We start from the raw sequence: 14,951 nt of genomic DNA, 5'->3' as shown, positions 1-14,951 counted from the left end.
TTTCTTGGATCGTATTGTTTAAACGGTGTTTTTACGGTAAACAAAGGCTATCCCTGGTGTGACGATGCCAGCAGGAAAGCATCAGGCAGACACCTTAATTTTTGTTTTCACTTAAAAATTGTTATGATAAACCGACCTCTTCTGGGGATCCACCTTCCCATACTTCCCCCCACCTTGTATGTGGAGCTGAAACTGAAAACTGAAGACCTGCAGTCTTTAACTGAAAAACAGTTTGTAGAGATAGGTTGGAGGATGCTGACAAGGTTGTAGTAACTTTGATTCTTACCTTGTAAGCCTCCTCCAACCTATCTATACAAACCGTTTTTTCTTCAGTTTTGCAGAATGGACCAAACAGTACACTCACAAGGGCGAATTTATGAAGTGGTCATTGGGAAGATGAATGGTATATAATGAACTTTGAATTACGTATCAATTGTATTAAGCGATGAGGCACTAATTGGGGACATTGTACAGAAATCAAATCAACTCATATCATAAAATCGTAGGTTGGTTTCAGAGGAAACGGGAAAACCGGAGTCAGACCCGGAGAAAAACCTCTCGGAGCAGAGAGTAGAGAACCAATAAGCTCAACCCACATATGAAACACAGCGAATCCGCATTTGGAAAGCTCATCTTTCAAGTATGTTTTTATTGTTAACAAAGAATTTTTTTCGTTAACATGACATAAAAAGTTTAGTGTTTAGTCTATTGTCCACCACATCCACTGTCACCGCTTAACGGCGCTAGAGTGTGGCCCTGCAATGACGTGCGTTTGCTCTCGACCGCTTTCTCCTCCAGTCCAATCATGCTGGTCTCAATGCGAGTGCAGGTCGCATGTGCCCCTCGGGGCATTCGAATTCTCTTCCCTATTTCCGCGATTCTCTCGGTCAGCAGTGTGGTAGGGTGGATGAGTAGGTAGAAATAGATAGAATTAGTTTATGCTCTACTATAACAATTTAAGTAGTACGCAGAATCAATAAAAAAGAAGACATACTGTCATGAAAATTCAAGTTTCCATAACAGTAGAAAATTTAATATTGAGAAAAGTGATGTGTAAAGAGAGCATTACTGAAAACTAGTTGAAGGCTCAGAAAGAATAGAAAGCCAAAAGTACCGATCAGTAACTGTTGGGCAGAATGTCAAGTAGGTAGCCTTGATCAGTAGAAAAAGCTAAATAAAATTCTAGTTCGCGAGCAAATTAAGCTTTTCTGGTTTCACTTTGTTACGAATGGGATCATCAATAATGCTATGTATACCCTAAACAACCTGGCCCTAGTCACATAAGCCTCTCGCTTTGGTGTTTCTGTAATCTGTTATAATGATGGTGATGAAGATTAAAGATTAAATCGGACCTCCGAGAGGCAGTTTGAGTAGATAACGCTGTGCAAATACGATTATCCCGTTTCTACCCGCGCGTGCATGGTAAATTAAGCAACCACGGACGGGAACCCGGAAGTTAGCTGTTTTCCTTTTTAACTTGTCTTGACACTACCACATTTATACTACTAAGTATCTTTTCATTATTAGAGCAGATTGGTTTAAAAATCTGGGGGGAGACCACCGGAAGTTGGCGTGCGGCATTTCACTTCCGGTGTCCGTCTGTGACTCAAAAACCTCACGTGCTTAATTGCGTGCACGCGACGCCACGGACTGAAGCCGGAAGTGAACATTTCGCATGCTAGTACAGCAGTCTCTCTATGATTGTTAAAATAATCTGAAACGATATCTAGCAAAATAAATGCGGCAGTGTCGAGACAAGTAAAAAAGGAAAACAGCTCGCTTTCTTTTCCACTCCCTAATGCGAAACTCGCGCGTCGCGTAATCAGTGACGCAGCAATCACCTAAACGTCACAGAGGATGCACAACATCAATTAACAGGAAAAACAATATGAACAACAGTATTTGAATTTGCGAGAAGATCTAGAAAGACAAAGCAGCAGCAACCGGAGCTGCGAGGTTTGGTCAACTATTAAAGGATTTATAGAAATGTAGCGAGTTGAAGACCAGGATACAAGCCATTTGGCATGAATGAAGACAAAATAAAAAGGGACAGCGATTCAAACAAACAAGGTATGCGCATGTCATCCTGCCTGTGATTTTTTCCAATACTCCGTTTTTTGTAAGTCAGAAAAGATGTGCACTGTTGGTACCTAAATTCAATCTCTGATGCATTTGGTCAATGAAGGGAAGTGCAGGATCATGTTTGTAAGACATTTAAGGATTGAAGCGAGTGTGTTGAATTTGAATCGATGAAGTCACTAGTAAACTGTAATTTGTAAGAATGAGTGAATCTTTGCTCATTGTTCAGACATCATGATGTTTGTAACAAATTTGAAAGAAACACTTTTAGCCGGAATAATTTCTGAAACACTTGAAACGCTGAGGTTTCACGGATCAAGAAAGTGATTCGTTCAATGAAAAACTGACAGTTGATTTCTCTACGGTGTTAAGGAACTGGTCGACTATAGTATCGCCACTTAAAAACATTATTACACCGTCTATTTCTAGTAAGCATGACGTAAGTTTGTAAGTACTAATTATAAAGCCGAAGTTGGGAAAACAGTCCATATTGGCGCCTGGGCTTTCTTTGGCTTTATTTGGCCCATAATTCGGAAAGAGCTCGGCGCAGTCAAACTTCTGCACTCACTGGCAACAATGTTCGCTTCATTGCCAACCGATATCAAAGACCCCCTCAAACTTAATGTCTGGCTCAACTTAAGCTCAAAATGAATGCACTTCTTTGTATTTGAAAAGTCGACTTTAATCCCCTTAATTCATCTAAATTCAAGGTTGTACCATTTCTAATTCCTTACATGAAAACAACTTCTAATTACAATACATCGCATTGCAGTGTTACTTCTTCTTTCACATCATATTATTAATTGTCATGAGAACTGGATGTTGAGCGACCAACTTCTTTATTTCTTCAAATGCTTGTTCCTGTCGGCTGGACCACAGAAACTGGCTTTTATTTGACTGTTGTCAGGTCTCTGAGGGCCTGTGATATGATCTCGGAGAGCTTTGGTAGAAAAGGTTACTGAACCAACGGAGTGGATCGGCAGTAGGGTTGTGCTAGCCAAGCCGGGCAGTATGAGGGGGAAAAAGTTAACAGCTTTTGATCAAACTGTTTTTGTAAACTGAACATGGTTAGTTCAGTTACTAAAATGCGCGCTGTTCTGATCTAAGTCATTAAAAAATGATTGCTGACAATTAAGAAACCGCTTAACAATATAAATTTCATTTCAAACCTTTTGCGGTTTCCGCAAAAACGCGACCTTTCGCTTTGAAAGTTTTAATTTGTATTTTCCCTGGTTATGGTGCATGCTTTGTTTTGTGTTTGGTCTCATACAATTTTGTTTAATTAAAAAGGCATAAAAGTTAAACAATAATTACTGACCATAAGTCTTACAAAATCATATCCTGCTTTCAATAAGAAACATCAATTTCAATATTGGATGCAAAGCAAAGCAGTACAAGAATCACAGCCGGTAACTTTTGCCGGCATCACTTCAAGTTGTGTCACATAAATTAATTTGTCCAATTTGATAAAATATTTATTCGGCTACAACTGCAAGTTCATCCTAACATTTAGTATTACGTGGCTCATTAAAAATTGCTCCTCTATATTTTTTGTTATTCTCAGAAAGCATTGGAAATCACTGGCGTTTTACAAATCTTACTTCAGAATTCTTTAAATGGTAAGTCAGTAATAGCAAATGACATCACCATCCTCAGATAAAACACGCCCCATGATTGGTCAATAAAGCGGGTCGTATTTTGCAGAAAGGCCCGTTTGAATTATGTCGCTTTCCTGTTTGATTTAATAATATTGCAAGGAAAAGTAAAGCAAAAACATGTCTATTAACTTCGTCTTCTCGGACCGTATTGTAAGTTACGGTTGCTTGCCTTTTTTTTCAGTTCAATTCAGTATTGCACGAGTGCAAACCGGAAAACACGTACGCGGTAATGGCTCTTGAACTCCGAAGTATCTGTACATACCGTTAGTTCAACTTTACGGATAAAATGTCCTCTTAACCACGGTTTTATTTATTTCTTTCAAATTTTATTCTCAGTAGCAACTGGAAATTAATTGTGCCCTTCGCTGTTGTGACTCTCCTCTGTTCTGCGGTGTTCTTTACAAATAAAGATATCACTTTTGCTGTCAACATCTGGGTCTTCCCTGGTAAGCCTTCAGTTGAAGCTCTTTACTTTGTTTTGCAAATTTCTTACTGATCCACAAAAGGTATGAGCTCTTATGCGTCTATGTCATGTACACCTGCCCTCCATTTTCGAATCATGAATCATGGAGTAAGATATCCGTATAACTCTTTTTTTTGACGTCCGTCAAGTTTTTTTTATCTTCAAGTTCGTAAATAGTAGAAGGCCTAACCAAACAGAAACATGGGTGACCAGTCAGCCTCATTAAAACTCTTCAGTTATATTCACCTACAAATGATACTAATTTCCTCAGCCCCAACGGAACAAACACGAGAGACTTTTGTCCAACTGTAAATGGAGTAACCACACTGAGTTCGGACTATTTGTAACAAAAAATGTCACAAGTGTTTTAAAAGAAAACTTTGTTGCCACCATTAAGCTCGGCACTAAAACTTTTTCTGTAAGTACATCATTAACTTATCTTATCATAATTACGTGCATTCTGCAGGAATTTAATATAAAACTAATTAAGGGTATATGGGTTTGTAATTATATATATATGATTATCTGGCCTTTCTCCGAGATTTTAAACTTTCCTTTTCATCATGCAATTTTCAGCCAAGATAACTAAACAAATTAATTAAAAATTCTTTGATTAAATGGTAATTAGTAATTTTCGCTTTAGGTTTCGCTGTCCTTATTGCGTCCTTTGTTTGTTCCGACGAACTTCATAAATGGATCAGCACCAGGCCTCAAGGTATGACGTCTGCGAAAATTTGGACAGTTGTGGGGCTCTGGGTAGATCATTTGAATGAGTGTGTTGACCATGCGTGAATTGCGCAAAGTTTTTTATAATGATAAAATACACTATTACACCAGATTGAAATCAGTTCTTCACATTTCTTGAGTTAAATACCAGAATAACATTTTGCCGGTGTACTCACCATGAAAGTTAGATTGACACACGAAAACAGTTGTTTACTTATTCATTGCAGACCTTGGTCAATGTCTATCTGATCTAACAATTTCGGCATCTTCGCCTCCCCCGCCGTGTGCTCCTCCCCCACCTCCAACGTTCTCCCCACCCCCTCCTCCGCCAAATACAATGAACGCACACAAACGTCGTAGGATAGACTGCCGAAAATTGTCCTGGGAAACACTCAGCCCAGATCTTCTCAACCAAGAAACGATTTGGAAAAAGGTAAGCAGATGTATAAAAAAACAACTCCATCGTCATTTAAAACATGACTTAGCATTTCAGAGTTTCAGTATTTTACTCTCATGTTATCAGGTGAAGAAACTCTATCCTTTGGAGGACATTTTTGACCCTGAAGATATCTTGAAGGAATTTTCGATTTTGCCATCTCAAGGTATCAAAACAACTTTTAAATTAGTTCTGATTCTACGAGAAATCACTACATATCATGCAGGTTCACTCCACCATATTTATTGCAAGTGAGAGTGCCTCACAAATCACCATCAAACGGAAGAGAATGAATTGATTAGTTTCAGAAAAATTCTGACTGTACTTGATTGGATTTGAAGCTCCTGACAACTTCTGAGCACCGCGTCGACGCTTACGTATTAAGTGACTTCGTCCCCAGGGCCTCTCCCGTTCCGGCGAGAGACCCTGGTATGGTCTGGCCACGAGTGTCCGTAACAAACGAAAACAGTAGAGAGGGTTTGTTTTATTTTTGCGCACTTAGCAGCTTCCCACATCAATTTCTGGTTGCTATGTCATAGCCTTTTAACATTTGTTTTCAAGTATAACAGAACATCGCTTCATTTAACCAACACCAGAGCAGATAAAATATGAGGTATTACAAAAGTATCAATACCAGTTACTCTTTCATCCGCCTTATCCCTTAACACAGGAGTGTCGATAAAAGCCAAACGAGAAAATGCTATGAATGAGAAAAAGATTTTTAATATCTGTAAGTATTCATATTGTTGCTTTCTCCGTATAGCTCATTTATGACTGTGCATGGCAAAAAAATCACTTATATTTTATCAAAGTGTATTATTCTCTTCAAACTTGACTGTCGTCATTTTACAGCAATCGTGATGACTCATTACAAGCTAAAAACAGAGCAAGTATCAAAATGCCTTGTATCAGGGACTTCTGATTTGACATCAGATGTTCTTCGGCAACTTCTGGCATTTGCACCTGACGATCGAGAGGTAACGATGGCAATTACATAACGAGTCGGTCATCTTTGAAAGCTTTCAATCAGGATTATTGTTGTTCCTCATTAGTATGCAGCTTGTGACAGACAAAATCGTTCCTGGTTCAGAAATCAAAATCGCAAGCAGTACGTTAACTGACTTGTTTTATTCTATTTTTTTTTGATAAGGCAAGAGCTATTAGAAAACAGGAAAGAGAAGACGAATCCTTACTGGAGCCCGCTGAACGCCTGTATCTTGAGGTGAAGTAGTTTTCATGTTACCAGTTATTTTGTACCGAGTTCAACCTCACTCCAGAGTCGATAAAAGATAATTTAATTTTAAAGACCGTTTTGTAAAGGCCTCTAAATACGCAGTGTTTGCTCAGTACCGACAACCAAAGGCAAAGCGATATAAACATACTTTATCACTGCGACTCCTTAATGTGTATCTGGCCCCAGACTCCAATGTCCATGATTCGTATTGCAGTTTTGCTTCGGTATTTCTGACGAGATGGCATCGCAGACTTTTTCAGACAAATAATTTTTGCATTCCATAACATACCGTAACGTCATCTTCGGACTGAAGTGAGTCAGACGCCGTTTCAAAGTTTCAATTTTAAAGGCAAATTTAAGCAAAATGTCTAGGAGAAAACCAATCTTCTCTCAATAAAGCTATATAAAATAACAACTGATTAACAACTGATTTACTTCTTATGCAGATAGCAGCGTCCGTTCCAACGTACAGAGAAAGACTACGAACAGTGTTACTGAAAGCTCAATTTGAAGAAAGGATCGCCCTAATAAAACCAGTAAGATATGAAAAATAAAATATTAAGAATGGTAAAACGAAAACAGGGTGAACGATGAGTACGGCATGCAAGGCCAAATCAACGTTATCTATTATTTACTTCAGTGTGATGTGTGATTCGGAAAGGTGGGAAGCCAGGTGAACGTTGTATGTAGTATTTCATCGCATATAAGAACGACCGATGTCTACCTTCTAGAGTGGGGAGAGGAAAGGCTATGGGAACGAGGTTCACAACCAACGCAATATGGATCTTTCCCGTTTACGCAACATAAAACGTTTTAGGGAGGTTGCGGAGTGAGCGATTTAATGTAGTTTTAGCAAGAGCCCATAACCAGGATCCTACAATATGCCATTTCCGAGTTCATGTCTGCGCCCTCTTTAAAGCGAGTCTAAGTTTTTGTGATGGTAATTAGTTTTACTTTAAGGTGGCTGGAACCAGTTTCACCACTTTTAGAGACCTTCTTATTAGATGGGTTATTACTACTATACTGTATCACGTAACAGCAATGTTATGGTACCACATCAAACACCAATTATTGCTTAACAAAATGTGCTCATTATTTTGACGTAAAAGGTTGCCATGGCAACATGAAAGCTCTCCAAAATCACCCTATATTTCGTCTTTACTTGCTTATATCGTAAAAACGAACTCGGTGACCCCCATTTTTTATTGTAGAATAGTAATTAGCAATTTGAGATAGACGTATCAGCAAAGTTTAAAAAAATTCTTGGGAGCCAATTCAGAGCTACCTTAATTTTTCGAAAATTTAAGGTAGCCCTGAATTGGCTCCCAAGAATTTTTTTTAACTTTGCAGATAGTCCTATCTCAAATTGCTAATTACTATTTTACAATAAAAAATGGGGGTCACCGAGTTCGTTTTTACGATATAAGCAAGTAAAGACGAAATATAGGGTGTTTTTGGTGAGCTTTCATGTTGCCATGGCAACCTTTTACGTCAAAATATTGAGCGCATTTTGTTAAGTAATAATTGGTGTTTGGCATGGTACCATAAGATTTCTTTTACGGGATACAGTTTTGTAGAGACAACCCTTCTAATAAAAAGGTTCTCAAAAGTAGTGAAACTGTTTCCAGCCACCTTAAGTATGAATGACAACTAATTTTCCACAAATACAGTGAAGTTATACACTACAAGTCATGGGCGCGTGTATTTAGGAAATCTGTGCGGTCTTATTTCAGCACCTGGAAACTGTAATAATGGCTTGTCAGGAGCTCCTTACCAGCGAAAAACTCACGATATTTATTGAGGTAAAGAATCAAGAAATTATAAAACAAAGTAAATTCAAACAAAGCCCTGCCTCTTTCAGTTAAAAAGACAAGTCTCATTGATGGACTTCAGAACAAGACAAAGGATCAAATCTCCTTGGACTTATTACATGATCGGTATTGGGAAAACAAAATGTACAAGCGAATAAGGTCAATTACAGCATGAAGTAAAAGGAATTAAATCTAGTTTTACTAAGATTTGAACACTAGTACCATAATAAGGAAGTCTAACCAGAGACCAGTTCACTCAATGCCTTCACTTAAACCTTTCTCACCTAAATTGACTGAAAAGGAAGATGATTAGAATGGGCCGTTTTCTTCTCTTTTTTGCTGTTTCTACAGGGGGCGCTAGTGGTAGTAGAACTACTTCTAGCGTCTTCTGTTATCAATAACTGCGTACATATCGGAAACAAACCGCCAGGTTATCTTAACCTCCTTTTAAACGTAGGAAGTGCAATAATTGCTTTTGCAGTTACTCTTGACAATGGGCAATATCATGAACAACAGCAACGCCAGTGCTTTCAAGATAACATTTGTCACTAAGGTAAACATGGAAGTATGGATTTTGACTTTATGGCCTGGAGAGTTATGGTCAAGTGACTCCAGTGAAAAGCTGTTCTTGAGAAAACACTTAGACATGCTTGTTTTCTTCGTAAAATATGATGCCGTTTTGCGTTTGCATGTGTGTATTTAGATCTTTCACATGCAAAAGGACAAGGCTACAACTCTTTAGGACCTTTAGCACGCGGACGAATACTGTACGAATTCTTTAATTAATCCTGCGCATGCCTAGTTAATGACTTCCAAGATTTCCTCAGACTCTTCCGAACGTCGCTCAGCATACTCATTTTCCCGTCGCCTGGAGAGAAATAAGAGAGACCCTGGCCGGGAATGAGTTTGCAATAACCAAAGCAGAGCTTTAATACCAACGTCCTGAGCAATAGGAAGACCTTAGACAGCAATGACCAGAACCAGGTTGCTGACCAGCGGTTTTCGCAGGCTCAGAAAACCTGGTTGTGGTCATTGTTATTTTAAAAGGTTTTTCTCGATTTATAGGCCTTATTTATCACACGGCGGCCATGTTGAGTCCCGAGGGATTGAAAACTTTTGTTTTTGCGCATGCACCGAAACTCGTCCCCAAATACTTCAACTCGAGGCTCGGGGTACGAAATCTATTGTCTATGGCCAATATGGCTACCGCGCGAATAAGGCCCATGGCCAAACTTGAGACTCAATGGCATCATGTCATATTATTTTCCTAGCTTATGGACTACAAATCAAGCGTCAACAAAACAACTTCAGTTCTGGATTACTTGACGCGAGTAATTATCAAAAAGTGTCCGCACATCGCGGCATTGGAGGACGATCTCAGACACGTAAAAGACGCTTCAAGAGGTTAGTACTAAAAAATGAGAGGCTACAGGAAGTCTGTACTCTGTTCGACTTCCGTTTGAAGAACATCAACAACAACCAAAACTATTGTAAAGCAGTTGTGAAATTTCCACCTTCGCCCTGTAGTTTTACTACAGAAACCAGACGAATTCTTTTGTTAACTGTACGTTTTAGAATTTGTTTACAGTCGATAAACCAAGGAAACTATCATGGTGTAGTCTTATTTTCATAGAATTTTCTCTTATTTTTTTCTTATTCCGACGGTTCTGTTTTGTGTATCCTTAGTTCCGTTAAAGACATTGGACAAGGAGATCAGCAAGCTAACTTCAGAAATTGAGGTGATAAGCTTACTACCTGCAACTAGAAGAATTACTAGAAAGACGTGTTTGGTCACCTTTTTATCCTTTTATAAAATGGGTCAATCGACGATCCAAGGACTGAAAATAAATGGGTCAATCCAATCCAAGGACTGAAATGGTCGCTGGCCATTTCCAATTCGGGCTTTCCAAACTTATCAATATATAGCTAATTATGTTTTACTTGGCGTTAAGGCCACCGAAAATCATCCTCACACACCATGAACTCTGAGAGACCACTTCTCCAAAAATTGCCCCAACAGGTGAATGAAACCTTAAGAATCCACGCACACACGGATTATAAAAATTAAAAAAAAACAAGGGGCGTAGTTTCCGTTTAGTTCTGGCACGTATAACTGATGCGTCCAGCAGAGCCATTTTTGATAAGTTCGGCTCAAATCAGAGAATATCTGGCAGATTTCGAAACGACGACTTCCGTGAAAACTAGTTCACGTGGTTGGGTGTTCTACCCAATGAGATAAAAGAACTCTAAATCACTCATCTGAGTTTTTTATTAGACAGTGTCCTATTGGTCGTCGGGCTAAACAACGTCATATGCATAGAAAATTCACAACTTTTCGCACGTGAGAAAGATGATAAGCTGGTTGCTTGGTAACGGGCGAAAAGACAGTCCAGTGGGCGTGGTTTTGGGGGTATTCCCTGGCTTACAGGAACTGAAAGCGACTTTATTAATAAACTCGTTTATTTTAAAATAATTTTACTGATAAAGAAAAAAGCAAGGGTCAAAATTTTCAATGAAAGTTTAAGATCCGAAAGGAAGCGTTGTTGTAACAAGCGAGCAAACATCAATAGCTATACTGATCGATACAGACCTAATGATTGTTCCAAAAATAACCCCAAAAAATGAAACAAATGCTTCCATCCAAGCACGGTTAGGCTGAACTGGTGTCATTTCTCTCCCTTGACAGGTCCTCGAACAAGACGTCGAGAAAATAAATAGAGAATATTCCATAGAAGAAGATGTGTTCCAAGCAAGCATTGAAGTATCCTTTGAAGAGAGGAACGTTTCCACAGAGGAAACAAAACTTCTTGAAATGATTCACTAAGGTGACACAATCACGGCAATTTTATACGATTACAGAACTGAAATATCCAAAAAAATATTGAGTAAGACTGTTCCTCGAAAGTACACGATCGAAACATGTGGATTCAATGAATTTCCTTAATTGACAATAATGCTTTCAGCTGTTTGCAGTGACTGCTGAGGAAGAGCTTAAAGATGTGTTGGCGCTGCGCAAAACCGTTGAAAGAAAATTTCACCTTTTAGTGCGATACTTTGGAGAGGGATCGATTAAACCAGAAGAATTGTTTGACATTTTTACATTGCTCTTGCGACAGTTTCAGGTAAAATTTCCAAGATTACCTATCTATTTATTTTCAGTTCCACTTCGCCATCTCCTTACATGTAAGAACATCTGGGATTTGTTTAACAATACACAGATTTCCTTGAACAATTTAGTCTCCTTCGTGACAAAATGTCCGGAATCCTTCATCGTTGAACCTGAAGCACAATAAGCATTGACGCTGAACATTTAAAAAAAAATTTCAATTGTCACCCGTTTATGAAGATTCCATAGATTCCATTTAACGGGCGTCTTTGAAATACTCTTGTACCAGGGGTGTTCAAAAATAGTACAGTTACCTTTAAAAAAGACGTCGAGACTGAGTCGATTTTTTCCCTGACCCAGCCTTAACCCTAAACCTGATCCCACCGTGTTCTCTCCTTGAACTCGAAACGAAGAAACACAACCTCTGGCAAATAGGGTATCTATAAATCGAATCATCTAGCTTCAGAACACGGTTAAAAGAGCAACTGAACCCGACATTCCGTTTTCCCAGACTTAACAGAAAAAGTTAACTCTGTTTGCACTGAAAGGGTTATTTGTTTATTCTTTCCTTTGTCTTCACAGGATGTCTTGAAGTCTTACAAGTGAGAGAGAGAAAAATTTGCAAACCAAATAACTTCCCACCATCAAGTAAATATTTACTATTTATTAGTTAATTTTTGGTTGAGAAGTATCCGAAAAGTGTTTGAACCACCAAGACAAACGAGTTGGTCGTGAAAATACCAGTACAAGAGGCTGATTCATACGAATATATCATATTTATTTGGTATAAGTTACATGTATTTAAAACTGTTTGACTTATACGACACTTGTATTTGTAACCAACGTTTCGGGAAAATTGTTGGGATTAATAACTTGTAAATGTTTTTTTTTTGTGTGTCATTAAAGCGTCAAAGACCGAATAAAATGCACAATTACATATTAGAAAAATTGTAGTTAAAGCTGAAAGTACATTTGCAATTGATCTCTACGGCTTGCCCGCAGCCAGGAATAGATGGATGCATGACTTTGTAGGCGATGACATTGTGACTGTTGTGTCCCATGGAAATGACGGCATTTAAGAACAGCAAAGTCAATTTTGACACAAATCTCACATTAAGGTATAAGGGCCTGGGTCCCACTTATGCAGGAACCCTTAATTTCGGCCACTTTCGATATACTAAAATTCAGCTTGAAAGAGAGGTTTAGATTGCAAAGACGAAGAAAAGTGGTTATGCTAATATCTTTCACATACATTGCAACTTGTTTCTATTGTTTTTGTCCTCTCTGCCTCACTATCAAGCTGAATATTGATGTTTCCCCACTCCTCAAAAAACCAACATTTGACTTGATTTACTTTCATTGTTCATTTCAGTTTACAGTGTCCCCAATTAGCGTTCCAGCGCTAGAACGACTAGCCACTTAAATAAAGTTCCTTTCCTCTCCTTTTTTTAAATTTATTGCTACCAGTTCATTCAGCTAGTGAAAATAAAAATTCCACTCTCGTCGAGATTCCCGAAGAAACCCTGAATAACGAGGTGTTACCCAGCGCACGCAAGGATGGTGAAATGTGATGTTCTGCATGTAATTGGTCAGTTTTACACAAAATAATAAGAAACGGACCAATCAACGATGACTTTACATGTAATGATCGCAGCTTTCTTCATAAAAAATTCAAGTCATGTTAATCTCCCGCGGCAAAATATTTGTCGCAGCAGGTAATAGACCTTTTTCGCTTGCACATTTTGTTTTCCCAATACAGATCATGTGAAAATATTCAGGAGGTTTGGTCATTTGTTTTGTTCATTAAAAAGAGTGACGTGCATGCAAGCATGAATATGTCTGTATGCACTCTTTAATGAACAAAACAAAGGACCAAACCTGAGTATTTTCACACGATCTGTATAGGAAAACAAAATGTACAAGCGAAAAAGGTCTATTCGTTGGCCAGCCAAAAACACGCATGTCTCGTGAATCCTTTGCTAACCAACAGCCAACTGAGACTTGAGACGCGCCCGTGCTAACGTGAGATCCTCTTTATGCATGCATAATGTTTACGAGTTTGGAGGAAATATAAGACCACCAAAAATTTCAGACCAACAAATTGCCAAGAAGAATTGTCTGAGTACGGTTGAAAGGTATAGTACAAGGATTTACTGAAGACATGGCACGTACCAAACAAACCGCTCGAAAATCAACAGGTGGAAAAGCTCCACGGAAACAACTTGCAACTAAAGCAGCCCGTAAAAGTGCTCCAGCAACTGGAGGTGTGAAAAAACCCCATCGATACAGGCCAGGAACTGTCGCGCTGCGAGAGATACGACGCTATCAAAAGTCCACAGAGTTATTGATCCGCAAGCTTCCCTTTCAGCGCCTAATTCGCGAAATAGCGCAAGATTTCAAGACTGACCTTCGCTTTCAGAGCTCTGCTGTGTTGGCGTTGCAAGAGGCGGCCGAAGCATATCTTGTGGGTCTGTTTGAAGACACTAATCTCTGTGCTATTCACGCCAAACGAGTTACCATTATGCCCAAAGACATTCAACTTGCAAGAAGAATCAGAGGAGAGCGTGCTTAAATGAAAAGGACAACAATTCCTGGTAATTTTAACATTTTGACTGTTTCTTTTTCTTCCACACGAACAGGATTAATTTAATAGAACCCAATGCTTTTCTTTCGTGCATTCAACTTCGAATTTGAACGGTTCGGTATCATTGATAGTCCCTTCACATTTTAAGAAAGTGAGAATTTGAACGTTGAACGGATGCAATTTAATTTGGAGAACGAAACAGAAAACCGGTTGGTAACGATATCGACGCAGTTTGTAAATAACTAGATGTACATACTGATACGTTTATGGTTGTGATCAATCACAATGACCAAGATGTTGCTTTTAGCATTCTCCTAACTCCAGAGTATTAAAAAAACACTCTTTATTTTTTGCTTTCTCTGAAACGGCCTCTACAAATTTCTCGCTTCGAAAAATGGTGGCAGAGACTTGCATAAATCAAGTGACCACTCCCAACTTGCACGCACCATGCCAAAGTAAAACATTTGACAACTTAGATTTCGGTTTTTCCATCCTCCACTCCAACTGAAAAAAAAAATGTGCATCCTGACAACCGCAGACTAAGCGTTAAAAAAAAAAGAGGATTGGCCTTTCAGCCATTGTGAAAATAACGACTCGTGTACCTATCGAAATAAAAGTCCACCATCCCCAGGACGGTTAACCTTCTAATAGGCCTTATTCGTATCCTCATGGTTTGACTGGAACAAGCATGCGATGAAGGCTCATGTGGGGGAAAGACTTGTTTCCATATCTCAAATTGCGCTTGGACGTGAGGTGCCTGGGAATGAAATTAAATCACTGAAATCGGAATGCTAACAGTTAAGCCTAAATATTGTTTTAGGCCTAAGGTTAGCATTTCTAAGGGGTTTGGGCTT

At 38.8% G+C, this 14,951-nt stretch overlaps 2 protein-coding genes across 3 annotated transcripts; both read left to right on the top strand.

Moving 5' to 3' along the window:
• The first annotated feature begins 1,866 nt into the window (after positions 1–1,866).
• Positions 1,867–12,438, top strand: LOC138059747 (disheveled-associated activator of morphogenesis 2-like). Of its 2 annotated transcripts, none has more exons than XM_068905355.1 (17): positions 1,867–2,070; positions 3,644–3,698; positions 4,077–4,183; positions 4,844–4,915; positions 5,154–5,359; positions 5,450–5,528; positions 6,033–6,092; positions 6,215–6,339; positions 6,513–6,584; positions 7,043–7,132; positions 8,330–8,398; positions 8,889–8,960; positions 9,679–9,811; positions 10,094–10,146; positions 11,094–11,168; positions 11,371–11,529; positions 12,096–12,438. In XM_068905355.1, exons 1-17 carry the CDS (start codon positions 2,025–2,027, stop codon positions 12,117–12,119), a joined length of 1,497 nt encoding a protein of 498 aa, XP_068761456.1. In that variant the 5' UTR covers positions 1,867–2,024; the 3' UTR covers positions 12,120–12,438. The 2 variants fall into 2 exon arrangements, with proteins under 2 accessions (XP_068761456.1, XP_068761455.1); XM_068905354.1 differs by having other exon boundaries at positions 1,896–2,070; positions 4,074–4,183.
• Positions 12,439–13,674: 1,236 nt separating this feature from the next.
• LOC138014026 (histone H3-like) lies at positions 13,675–14,085 on the top strand. The gene has a single exon (XM_068861057.1). It carries the CDS (start codon positions 13,675–13,677, stop codon positions 14,083–14,085), a length of 411 nt encoding a protein of 136 aa, XP_068717158.1.
• The last annotated feature ends 866 nt before the right edge of the window (positions 14,086–14,951 follow it).

This window comes from Montipora capricornis, chromosome 8 (assembly GCF_036669925.1).
Source record: "Montipora capricornis isolate CH-2021 chromosome 8, ASM3666992v2, whole genome shotgun sequence".
Lineage (NCBI taxonomy): Eukaryota > Metazoa > Cnidaria > Anthozoa > Scleractinia > Acroporidae > Montipora > Montipora capricornis.
The sequence above is the reverse complement of the archived record's forward strand: the minus strand, read 5'-3'. Positions and strand labels throughout refer to the sequence as shown.

What these genes read in the sequence shown, in the direction of transcription:
- LOC138014026 (XM_068861057.1), top strand. Translation starts at nt 13,675, where the DNA reads ATGGCACGTACCAAACAAACCGCTCGAAAATCAACAGGTGGAAAAGCT.
- LOC138059747 (XM_068905354.1), top strand. Translation starts at nt 2,025, where the DNA reads ATGAATGAAGACAAAATAAAAAGGGACAGCGATTCAAACAAACAAG. An exon ending in GGATCGCCCTAATAAAACCA is followed by an intron (nt 7,133 to 8,329) that starts GTAAGATATGAA and finishes GTCTTATTTCAG; the next exon opens with CACCTGGAAACTGTAATAAT. An exon ending in TGTTCCAAGCAAGCATTGAA is followed by an intron (nt 11,169 to 11,370) that starts GTATCCTTTGAA and finishes TAATGCTTTCAG; the next exon opens with CTGTTTGCAGTGACTGCTGA.